Source organism: Ictalurus furcatus, chromosome 8 (genome assembly GCF_023375685.1).
Source record: "Ictalurus furcatus strain D&B chromosome 8, Billie_1.0, whole genome shotgun sequence".
NCBI lineage: Eukaryota > Metazoa > Chordata > Actinopteri > Siluriformes > Ictaluridae > Ictalurus > Ictalurus furcatus.
In genome coordinates this window covers 5,592,123-5,605,462 of record NC_071262.1, presented here as the reverse complement: position 1 = coordinate 5,605,462, position 13,340 = coordinate 5,592,123, and the positions used below count along the sequence as shown (strand labels likewise).

At 38.3% G+C, this 13,340-nt stretch overlaps 1 protein-coding gene across 2 annotated transcripts in view; it reads left to right on the top strand.

Annotated features, from left to right (window-relative positions):
• pcdh19 (protocadherin 19) overlaps window positions 1–8,779 on the top strand; it is a 78,899-nt gene extending 70,120 nt beyond the window's left edge. For both annotated transcript variants that reach the window (XM_053630421.1, XM_053630420.1), the window contains exon 5: window positions 6,987–8,779. In XM_053630421.1, the coding sequence (XP_053486396.1) occupies window positions 6,987–7,540 (554 nt within the window). In that variant the 3' untranslated portion in view covers window positions 7,541–8,779. The remainder of the gene's footprint in view (window positions 1–6,986) is intronic.
• The last annotated feature ends 4,561 nt before the right edge of the window (window positions 8,780–13,340 follow it).

The window sequence follows — 13,340 nt, the reverse complement described above, 5'->3', positions numbered from 1 at the left end:
TATCTCACAAAAGTGAGTACACCCCTCACATTTTTGTAAATATTTGATTATATCTTTTCATGTGACAACACTGAAGAAATGACACTTTGCTACAATGTAAAGTAGAGAGTGTACAGCTTATGTAACAGTGTAAATTTGCTGTCCCTTCAAAATAACTCGACACACAGCCATTAATGTCTAAACCGCTGGCAACAAAAGTGAGTACACCCCTAAGTGAAAATGTCCAAATTGGGCCCGATTAGCCATTTTCCCTCCCCGGTGTCATGTGACTTGTTAGTGTTACAAGGTCTCAGGTGTGAATGGGGAGCAGGTGTGTTAAATTTGGTCTCACACTCCCCCATACTGGTCACTGGAAGTTCAACATGGATCCTCATGGCAAAGAACACTCTGAGGATCTGAAAAAAAGAATTGTTGCTCCACATAAAGATGGCCTAGGCTATAAGAAGATTGCCAAGACCCTGAGACTGAGCTCCGGCACGGTGGCCAAGACCCATACAGCGGTTTAACAGGACAGGTTCCACTCAGAACAGGCCTTGTGCAAGTGCTCAGCGTCATATCCATAGGTTGTCTTTGGGAAATAGACGTATGAGTGCTGCCAGCATTGCTGCAGAGGCTGAAGGGGTGGGGGGTCAGCCTGTCAGTGCTCAGACCATACACCACCCACTGCATCAAATTGGTCTGCATGGCTGTCGTCCCAGAAGGAAGCCTCTTCTAAAGATGATGCACAAGAAAGCCCGCATACAGTTTGCTGAAGACAAGCAGACTACGGACATGGATTACTGGAACCATGTCCTGTGGTCTGATGAGACCAACATAAACTTATTTGGTTCAGATGGTCTCAAGTGTGTGTGCCGGCAACCCGGTGAGGAGTACAAAGACAAGTGTGTCTTGCCTACAGTCAAGCATGGTGGTGGGAGTGTCCCTGCACTGGGGAGCTACAGTTCATTGAGGGAACCATGAATGCCAACATGTACTGTGACATATTGAAGCAGAGCATGATCCCCTCCCTTCGGAGACTGGGCCGCAGGGCAGTATTCCAGCATGATAACGACCCCAAACACACCTCCAAGACGACCACTGCCTTGCTAAAGAAACTGAGGGTGAAGGTGATGGACTGGCCAAGCATGTCTCCAGACCTAAACCCTATTGAGCATCTGTGGGACATCCTCAAACGGAAGGTGGAGGAGCACAAGGTCTCTAACATCCACCAGCTCCGTGATGCCAGCTCCATGGTGAACTCCATGCCCAAGAGGGTTAAGGCAGTGCTGGAAAATAATGGTGGTCACACAAAGTATTGACACTTTGGGCCCAATTGGACATTTTCACTTAGGGGTGTACTCACTTTTGTTGCTAGTGGTTTAGACATTAATGGCTGTGTGTTGACTTATTTTGAGGCGACAGCAAATGTACACTGTTGTACAGGCTGTACACTCACCACTTTACATTGTAGCAAAGTGTCATTTCTTCTAGGGATGCACCGAATGTTTGGCAACCGAAAATAGCAAAAAAAGCACTTTCGGTGTTCGGCCGAATAAGTGAAAAGGCCGAATAAATTTGACCGAACAATGACGTGTTTGATGAAAAGCCTAGCAACCAGAGTGAAATGCGCAAATTTCACGACCTCCACTTCCGGCAGCGCGCTCGGAGCGATGAGGGGGCGTGCATGCACGAGCTACGTGCACGAGCGCATGCTCTTCGGATGTTGACAACCGTGACATTGTTTACTGTGGACACGTGCGTTTGTTTTGTTTCTGTTCCGGAGTATTCTGTCACGTCGCGAGACGTAAGGGAGTAGAGTACGGAAGCAGGTAAAGACGTATTTATTTAAGGGAATATAACATTAACGACGTATCTAACTATACTACATCTACTATAATACTCCGCGAGGTGTTCAAGGACGTGAGCGGTATATATCCCGAATATAATCAGCCGTATATAACCGAATATAACCATTTTTTGCACTCTTGTCAATGCACTTTTTAATGCACTCTTTTGTTGTAGGCTACAGAGTGTTACATTCTTTCAGCAGTCTTGAATAGGCCTAATAGGCCTAGGCCTAACTTGAATAGGCCTAACATAGGCTATTCAAGGGGGGCTCAAAGATGACCACATAAAAATATTTTTATTTTACTCATTTATTTCTTTAAAGTTATATTGTGCCTTGTTGGTAGCCTATGCCTGATGGAATGAAAAAAAAAATGTTCAGTGTTAAATAAATATTTTGAAATTGTAGCTTTTCTAATTGATTTTTTTCTTTGGAAAGCAAGACAAAATAGTAAAAAGCACATTTTGCCTATTTAATTTATGCAGTGCTGAAAAAAATGGTAAAATAAATGGGAAAAATGTGGGAAAAAAACGTGTTTGGCCTCCGGCCAAGTTTTTCATTATATTCGGCTTCGGTCAAGAATTTTTATTTCGGTGCATCCCTTTCTTCAGTGTTGTCACATTAAAAGATATAATCAAATATTTACAAAAATGTGAGAGGTATACTCACTTTTGTGAGATACTGTATATATACACACACACACACACACACACATTATATATATATATATATATATAAACCTTTTAAGCAGCTTGCACCAGTTTCCCCAACCCCTTGCACACAGTGGAGCATTTTGGATATAGACATAAGTTTGTCCTCGGGCATCAGTTTGGTTACCACGGTGTTTAAAATGCTACCCTGCCTTAGATGACTTGGAGGTTACACACTTTCTTCCTCAGTCACGTGACGATTTCGCCTTCATTGTTCAGAGTGAATTATTCATTTTATTTACAAAAAAAAAAGGCTTAAAAAGCTTCCGGTATAGACCACACCCACTTCCGGTTCGAATGTGAAAACAGTTATGAATATTTTGCAAATTAAACAGATAGGTATAAATACAGATAATGGTATTGTGTTATACCCCTAGTGTACAGAAGGCACTGAACATAATTGTTGATCATGAATATACTGGGGAAACATTAAAGCACTGAAAGTGCAGTTTAAGGACACAGGAACTTAGGGTGATGCAGTATGTGGACGTTCAGGATTCCTTTAACTGCACTTTGTATTAGACTATTTCTCTGCCCGGTTTAATGTATATATTTAATAATATATAACTTTCATTTTAACATTAAATGCATTGCAAATAAAAAAAGGGGTGTGGTGGAGGAGATAAAAGGAAGTAAGGAGTAGGGAGTGTGCATGCTTGTGTGTGCGTGCGCATAGAAAGAAGCAGACAATTTGGAATAATTCTTGTTATTCTTCTTTGTGAAAGCAAGTGGAAGATAAAAAGACCATGACAGAGCTCACAGACACGAATGAACAGTGCAATAGTCCAAAACTATTGGAAAGGCAAGGCCAATTAATTTATTTTTGCTGTTGACTGAGACATTTGGGTTTGAGACCAAAAGATGAATATGAGAAGAGAGTTTAGAATTTCAGCTTTTATTTATATTTATAAGGAGATGTGTTAAATGCCATAGAACATAGCACCATGGCTGGCAGGTGTTTCTTGTTACCCAGGTGTGTCCTGTTAGATTGATTGTTTAAACAGTTAATAGCTCTTAAGATCTACTCTTGGTTTGTACTCTGGGATTTACCTGTGAAGACTGTTAAAAAGGATAAACCAACATGAAGACTAGAGCAGAAGCATTGCACAAACATTGGGCATAGCCAATACAACAATATGGAATGTCCTGAAAAAGAAAGAAATGATTGGGGTACTGAGCAACAGACACCAAATTGCTTGGCCAAGGAAAACAACAACAACTGATGACAGAAACATTGTGAAAGATAGAAAAACAAACAGTCAGTGACATCACCAACAACCTCCTCAGGGCAGGGGTGAAGGTATCACAATTCACCGTTTGAAGAAGACTTAGAGAGCTGAAATATGAAAGGCCATACCACAAGATCCAAACCACTCATCAGCAGTAAGATTCAGAAAGCCAAATTGGAATTCGCAAAAAAATACGGAGAGGAGCCACAAACGTTCTGGAGCCAAGATTAACCTCTACCAAATTGATGGAAAGGCCAAAGTGTGGAGAAAGAAAGGATCTGCTCATGATACAGAACATACAAGCTCATCTGTGAAACATGCTGGAGGAAATGTCATGGCTCGGGGTTGCATGGCTTCTTTTGGAACAGGCTCACTAATCTTTATTGATGATGTAACTCGTGATGGTAGCAGCAGAATGAATTCAGCAGTTTACAGGAATATTTTGTCTGCCAATTTACAGAGAAATGCATCCACATTAATATGGAGGAACTTTATCATGCAGTAAAACAATGATACAAAACACACTGCCAACTCAACAAAGGATTTTATCAGGGAGATAAAGTAATACGTTTCAGACTGGCCAAGTCAATCACCAGACCTTAACCCAATTGAGCATGCATTTGACCTCCTGAAGAGGAGACTGAAACCCCTGAAACAAACAACAACTGAAAGAGGCTGTGGTAAAAGCCTGGAAAAGCATCACAAAAGAAGAAACCAACAATTTGGTGATGTCAGTGAGTCACAGACTTGATGCAGTTATTGCAAGCAGTGGACATGCAACCAAATATAACCAAGTTATTTACTTAATTTACCTCAAGACTTATCTGTTCTTATACTTTTTCTCATCTACAATTGGGTGGTCTGATACAAAAGGTTCTATGTTTTATGCTGCTTAACACATCTAGATGTAAATACCAGGAAAATAAAATCCCTGAACTCGTGTCTCATATCCGTCTTTTGATCTTAAAACCAAATGAATTGGCCTTGCTGTGAATTTTTAATTTTCTGTATTTCTGCATAAATATGATCTAAAACTTCATCAGATTTTAACACAAGTCCTAAAAGTAAACGTAAAATGAGAACCCAATTAAACAATTGAGAGGAAAATATTATACTTGGTAATTATACTTACTATAATATTTTTTAAGCATACCTCAAATTACACCAAGGCTTGGTTGCAGAAGAAGTCCTGGAAGATTGTGCAGGACCATCACAGTCACCTGTCTTGAACCGCTTAGAAAATCTCTGGTGGGATTTTTGAAGGCGGTTGCAGCACACAAACCCAAGAATATTACTGAAATGAAGGCCATTGCTCATGAGGTATGGACTAAGATTCCTCAGGAAGCTAGTGTCTGGCTATGCATCTCATTTGCAGCAGGTCATAACAGCAAAAGGGTGCTCTAATAAGTACTAAAGATGTTTGCCATGAAGGGGTTCAATAATTTTTAAACTGGAGAAATCATTATAAGTTACATTTTCAGTTGAATTTGGGGAAACCACTTGAAGCATTCTTTGTGTTGAGCTATTTCAATTGCTTTTTTTCATTTGTTCATGAAGCTGAAAGTCTGTACATTTTGACAATAAACTGCAGTGGGGGTTGAATAATTTTGATTGCAACTGTGTGTGTGTGTGTGTGTGTGTGTGTGTGTGTGTGGTCCTCACCAACTCCTACAGGTGCATCTCAAAAAAATTGAATATCGTGGACAAGTTAATTTTTTTCTGTAATTTAATTCAAAAAGTGGAACTTTCATATATTCTACATTCATTAAACATAAAGTGAAATATTTCAAGCCTTTTTTTAAATTATTTTAATCTTTATGATTACAGCTTATAGCTCATGGAAATCATAAATCCTGTATCTCAAAATATAAGAATAAAGAATTTGTAATACAGAAATGTCGACATGAGAAGAGCTCTAATCAGCTAATTAACTCAAAACACCTGCAATGGTTTCCTGAGCCTTTAATCTCTCAGTCTGGTTCAGTACACACATTCACAATCAATTTTCAGATGAAAGTAAATCTTGCATTTCAATTGGAAATTAAGGTCCCAGAGTCTGGTGGAAGAGTGGAGAGGCACAGAATCCAAGTTGCTTGAAATTCAGTGTGAAGTTTCCACAGTCAGTGATGATTTGGGGTGCCATATCATCTGCTGGTGTTGGTCCACTGTGTTTTCTGAAGTCGAGAGTCAATGCAGCATCTACCAGGAGATTTTAGAGCACTTCATGCTTCTATCTGCTGACAGGCTTAATGGAGATGCTGATTTCCTTTTCCAGCAGGACTTGGCACCTTCGCACAGTGCCAAAACTACTAGTAACTGGTTTGCTGACCATGGTAGTACTGTGCTTGATTGGCCGGCCAACTCGCCTGACCTGAACCCCATAGAGAATCTATGAGGGACACCAGACCCAAACATACAGACGAGCTGAAGGCCACTATCAAAGCAATCTGGGCTTCCATAACACCTCAGCAATGCCACAGGCTGATTGCTTCCATGCCACACCACATTGATGCAGTAATTCTGAACCCTGAACCCCAATTTGCTTCCGATGGCAATTTATCGCCTTGCATGGCATCTCTGGTACCATTGGTGTGTGTGTGTGTGAATGGGTGAATGAGAACCAGTGTAAAGTCGCAGCAACAATTGCTTCTCTGAGGTCATTGCTGATGTCCGTTCTTCTTGGCATGATGTAGACACACACCTGAATGCTCCAGAACACCAAACGGCCAGGAGTTCAGTTTTTATGGAGGTAGTCACACTTCTTGATGATTAACTAATCTTGTGCATTTTTAGTAACACTTGGCTGCTAATTACTCTCTTAATGATTGTGGAAGTAGGAAGTGTTTTTTGTTGTCACTTGGGGTTATTTGTTTGTTTAAAGACTTTGGTGAGGACCACACAATTTTTATTTAGACACTGAAAAATAAAAACATGGACATGAAAGAGGGTGTACTTTTTTTTTTCCCATGACTGTATTTAGCTTTAACTAGTATAAATTGGCTATGAGGAAAGATGCAATGTTGTGATATTCCCTGTAATAGAAACTACTTGCATGAAATTAGAGTGGATGTTCTGAACTTGCCACTTTCTTTGCATACTTTTTCATGACTGCTTTGATATGTAAGAAGAAAGAGTGAGAAATGTAACAATCAACGAAGAAGAAGAAGAGTTTTGTGATAAATTTAAGAAACAAAACTAACTTTCTATTTCTCATCCATTCAGATCCCTCAGAAGGCTTCCACTGCCAGGACGAGTGTCGGATCCTGGGCCATTCAGACCGCTGCTGGATGCCACGTGTGCCAGTGCCAGCGCATGTCAAGTCACCCGAACACAGTCGTGATGTCATTGCCCTGTCTATTGAGGCTACTGGCATGGATTTGCCACATTATGAGGATTGTGGTACCACCAAAAGGACTTTTGCCACCTTTGGCAAGGACGGGCCAGATGAGGAGCCAAAAGGCAAGAGGACAAATGAGATGACCACAGGCATCTGCAGCCCTAAAGCTAACAGTGGCATTCGTGAGGCTGGAAATGGGCGTGAGGCTATTAGCCCCATCACATCACCAGCACACATTAAGAGCCCGCAGTCCAAGCCACCCACTGGCTACAACTCATTAAAATGCTGCGATGTTGAGCGTATCGCAAACCATAGTCTGCTACGCCAGCCAGAGGGCAAAGACAGCGAGCCAGCCTTGCGTGAGATCAACACATTACTGCAGGATGGACGGGAGAAGGAATCCCCTAGTAGCAAGCGCCTGAAGGATATTGTGCTTTAACTAGCTCGCAGACACTCGCACCTAGGCTGGAAGTGCTGTTCTGAGTGTGTGTTTATATGGGAGAGAAAGAAGGGGCACACAGCTTTGTCTCTAGAGAGAAAAAGTGCATACATTTAGTAAGCACCATGGAAGAGTATGTTGGACTGAAAATGTATCTGCCAGGCTCAGGCAGCAGAAGCCAAGGCTTTGCAGTAACAAGAATTCTTGTCTTATTTGTTTGTTTTACTTCTGTTTCTCTTATGGCAAACAGTGGACAAACGGGTCAGTGTTAGCTGTGTGCATGCTAATCCCTTCCCCCTTTTTGTCTCACTCAGTCTTTTTTAATCATTATGCAGGAAAGATATTTTGGTGGACCAGGGGTACCATCTGAGTACACTCATTGCCTTTTAGACTCATAATAGACTTCTTTTGGATAATACCTTTTTCAGTGTGCAGTTTGCTTCAGCTGCCAAATGGCCCCATTGTACCCAGAGAGAATAATCCATTGTTCTGGAGGAGAACTTTCTCATGTTCTGCACTGCCCAGCTCAGCTCTTCCAACATTGGGTGTACGTGAATGTGTGGGAATGCTCTGCAAATCTCATTTCATTTCCTTTCTTCTTTCCTCATCAGATAGGACAAAGCTCTTCGGGTTTCCTCAATACATTGTTTAATATAATAAGCAATTAAAACTTATATGTTTATTACCGCAAATTAAGTTAATTCTCACAATTCTCTGAAGTTGGTGAAACATGTTCCATGGGAAAAAAGACTCCTTGCCTTTGAAATCTTCTGTGCACATTCTTGACTGTAGCCAATGGAGCATTGTGCTCTGGTCTTGTTTGTTTTTTTTCTCCCCTTGCTTTATATTTGTTGTTATTGTTTTTGTTTTTTGTTTTTAACTTATCTATGGGACTAGCATAGAAGAGGTCGTCATTCATGTCTTGCTATGTGAAACTCTGTATAGGGTTTACTATGATAATTTTTAATAACCTGTTGTTATGTGACAATCCCTTTAATGTTTTGTTGAGTAAAAACAAAAAAACAAAAACAAAAAAATAAACCCTGGTGTTCAACTGAAGCTACAGTAGCATTTGTTACACAAACACAAAAAAGGAAAGAAATGTGAAAATATATTTTATAAATAATTTAAATATATATAATGATAATATTTAATGCTGTTGTTGTTCTTTTATCAACAAGATACACTTGAAATTAACAGGCTTTTTAAATAACTGATTACTTTTGCTTTCAACTGATCTTAGATTTCTGTTTAATGTGTTACCCCTTGTAACTGTTTATTTCAGTCTTGTTGTAAAAAGTATCTTATTGGTCAGTTTTTGTGCCATTAAGTTTCTGTGTGGGTAAAATGCAGGGAAAAGACAAAAAAAAATAAAAAATAAATAAAAAACAAGTAAATAAAAAAGCAATGTCAGCTCCAACAGTAGTGTTTCAGTACAATGAGCTTAGAGTGAGATAGGAAATGTTACAAAGGAAAAAAAAAGAATCTACGCAAACATTAATGTCACAAGTTAACTTATTGTTGCTCATAATTAAAATTTAAGGACAAGGGTCACATTTGTTTTTTAAGTAAGGAAAGGTACTCCACTCATTTGTGAAGTACTATTTGAGGCACTCGATATATTCCATGGGTAATAGCTTTATGTAGCTTACTGTAGCTACATGTGTCTGAATAGATTTAAAAAGCATTCCAGTTATGACTAGCACAGTGATGCCAGTATGTTTATTGTTGACAGGACTACATAGATTAGATGGAAATGTTGGACTGAGGAATGGAATGTCATAATTCAAAATTGGAAAACTGACTGCTTTAAGATAGATTCAGATGGTTAAAATGCAAATGATATAGATCCTGTACCTGAATGTTTTTGCTGGTCTCACCAACAGCATCTGGCAACATAAAAAGTGAATTATCATTGAATGTACACTGCAGATTATTATTAAACTATTAAATGTTGTATATTAAATATTGTCTCCTTATTGTCTCCTTTTCTGATTGTATCAGTGCTGCATGTTTTTGTAACACTTTTTAATTTCTAATTAAAATTTCATGGCTAATAATGCACTTGATCCACTTGACTGGAAACAAAGCGAGTGAATGTGTATTGTTGAAAAGTAATAAGCATGATCTGAGCTTTTTATTGATTTCTTAAGTAACCTTTATTTTTAACTATATGTAACACCATTTGTGGCAAAAACTAACTATGGGAGCAATATAAAATATTCATCAAAAAAAACAGAAGAAAAATTAAATGACTACAATAAAATTTGTTCATTCAACAGGTTAATTCAACCTGAAAGATATTGCATAAGTAAATGTGTAAAAGTAAAAGGGATCCATGCTGTGAAGAAAAATAGAGAAAGCTCAGAGGGAAATATAAGCACCTGTTTTACTAATGGGCAATGTAATGGGCTGAAACCAGTTTAATTTCTTGGAAGAATTTTACTTTGTATTTTAACAATCACTTGACAAATATGACAGCTAGCCATAGAGAGCATAGTCAAAATAATGATAAACATTATAAATATTAATTTGATAAGATAATCTGATTACTGCTAATCAAACTGCTAGCTTGCCTTTTATGAGGCACTAATGACTCATGTTACTGTATGGGTGTTTGTGCTCTTTGTGTCATGACATGGCACTCTGAAGAACGTTCACTGGCATTTAATTAAAATTTTAAATCATTTAAAAAGGGTAGATAGACAATATAAGAATGATTCAAATAATTTATATTTAACACAACTTATAGTGTGACAAGTGTTAGGAAGGGGGAAGGGAGCTAAACTCTTTTCCAATACAACAGAATTTATACATTGACCCTTCCTCATCTCTCTCCCCCAATTGAAGCCATCTCTAGTGCATTGACCTCATTCTTTCACAAGGATTGGAGCTGTTCCTGGTGAAGGAGAGGCCTCATTCTGACCTTTTTTTTTTCCAACCTCTAACTCCAGTTTAGAAACTCAACAATCAATGACTGGAAGTAGACAATAGTAAGTAAGTAAGTAAATTTTATTTATATAGCACATTTCACACAGCAAAGCTGACCAAAGTGCTGAACAGAGTTAGGTAAGGAAAATAGAAAACTGAATAAAACCAAATAATAACAGACAATAGACAATAGTAAAGATTAGATTAAAACGCCTGGGAGAAGAGATATGTTTTAAGCCTCTTTTTAAAAGTGGTAATAGAAGGTGCAAGGCGGATGTCCAGTGGCAACTGATTCCATAGACGAGGGGCAGCAATTGAAAAACCTCTATCCCCCTTTGTTTTTAACCGGGAATGAGGGACACGCAAAAGAAACCTATCAGAAAATCTTAGAAGTTTGTTTGATAAATGGGGTTTAAGAAGATCCTTGAGATAGGAAGGAGGTTGATCATTAAGAGTTTTTAAAACAAACATTAGAATCTTAAACTGAATCCTAAAACGGACCAGGAGCCAATGAAGCGAAGCTAAAATTGGGATGACACGATCAAATTTCTTTGCCCTAGTCAACAGCCTTGCAGCTGCATTCTGAACCATCTGGAGACAAGCAAGAGATGACTGAGGAAGACCCAAGTATAATGAATTACAATAAGTGCGAAGTGATAAAAGCATGAATGACCTTCTCCAAATCTTGGAAAGACAAAAATGTTTTAAGTTTAGAAATAATCTGTAGTTGATAAAAACTATGTTTAACGACCACATTTATTTGCTTGGTTAAGCATAATTCTGAGTCCAGAATGATACCAAGGTTCCTAACCTGGGAAGAAATTGAGGGGAAATGGTTACGAAGCTCATTAATGAGACCATCTCTCAATCTCAGGGGGCCAAAAACAATTATTTCGGTTTTGTCTTCATTAAGTTGGAGGAAATTATTTGTTAACCATTTCTTAATGTCGACCAGACAGTCCAACAATGGCTGAATGGAGACACCAGCTTTCAATGGTATGTACAACTAGGTATCATCAGCATATAATATTATATATATATATATATATATATATATATATATATATATATATATATATATATATATATATATATATATATATATAATATTATATATATATATATATATATATATATATATATATATATATATATATATATATATATATATATATATATATATATATATACACTACCAAAAAAAATACTCAAAGTATACTTTTAAGTATGAAAAGAGCAAGTAAATTGAGTAATGCTGGGCACACACTACACAATTTAGAAATTTAAACTGAGGAGTTAAGTTGAAATGTTAAGCAGATAATGGCCTCCTCTGCAGATCCAAACCTTTAAGCAAGGCCATTATAATTCCTGCAGAGAGTAATCAGATCGACCTAAAATCAGTGTAGTGGAGGTCCATATTCAGCTACACAGACCATCTGCATGGGGTGTGTGGTGGCCTGAAATGCACAGCAGGTCAGTAGCAGAGAGGATCTCTACTGGAAGGTCAAACTCAATTGAAAGTGTAGAACATTTGTTAAATTAAACCATACCATAACATTTGAGATATGTCACACCCATGCCAGAATCCACAGAGAACTCTACCTCCTAAGGTGCTTCTCATTTCTTATTTGTGCATCCTTGTTTCTTTTCCTTGTTTGCTTTTTTTTTTGCATCTTAGCTCCAACCCCTTAGGATACAAGGGAAGGATGCAAAGATGAGATGCGAGGAGGGAGGAATCAAAACAAGTCAAATGGAATATCCTCACTCTCTCAAGTGTCACCTCACTGTGCTTCAGGGATCTGCCGTTATGTTGTTGGAGCTTGGTTAATAAAAACGTTCTTAATAAAGCAAATTGCACTGATAGTTTGTTAAATGTCTGGGTTATTCAACAATGAATTAATGAACAATACATAATTTATCACATCTTTTGTGCAGCTTTGCATATTCAAACATGCAAGGATCAATTAATTACAATACTCATTGTAAGCATATTATTATTTCATAATATTTCACACAAAATTCCATCACATCACCAAAGGAGTTTTTGTTTGAGATTGTGGCAGATGCAAAGGAGGAGGGGAATTTATATGCGCAAGAAACAGTTCTGCATAGACCTGCATTCACCTGTGTATCCTTGCTCCTCTGAAAGCTTCCTCAATCATTTCTTGCCTCCTTGTGGTGCAATTAGAGAATTGATATGTCCTTCACGATGAATGACTTCGATGGATTTCTGAGTCACAGGCTGGAGTGTGGAGGATCGACGAAACAAGGAAGCATCAATTTGACTACTGAGAAGCACCCCTAGACTGCGCCACGGCATTCAAACATGGCATACATACAATCCCCAACACCGCTCCCCACCGGCACTTTCACGCTCACCCAAATACTGATGAGAGACACCTGTTCCCAATCACACACATGTATAAACATGGACTCTCACATGGGAACTTTGTGAAGTAACATTCAGTGTTTCATTACCTGACTTACCAAGCCTTTGTTGATGTGTGTGCTATCCTGTTTTTCTTTTTCTTTTTTTTTTTCTTTTTTTAATCTTGCTTTGTTTTCTGGTTTTTGCATTTTGGATGTTGTCTCTGTATTGTTGTTTGCTGTTCGCCTGACTTTCTTCCTTCCCCGATTATGAGTTTGCCCCACATTTTGGATATGTTTACCAGTTTTATTAAACTTTCTAACTGTAACTGCATCCATCTCTGACTCCATCACATGACAAGATAGAACACAAAGATGGCAATTCTGGGATAGCTTTTTCAAATAACATTTGCACTATTGTGTAATGTTAAAATCCTGGACAGTTTTATGCTGTTGCCAATGAGCAGATGCTATATTGAAGAAATAAATACACACTTAAAGG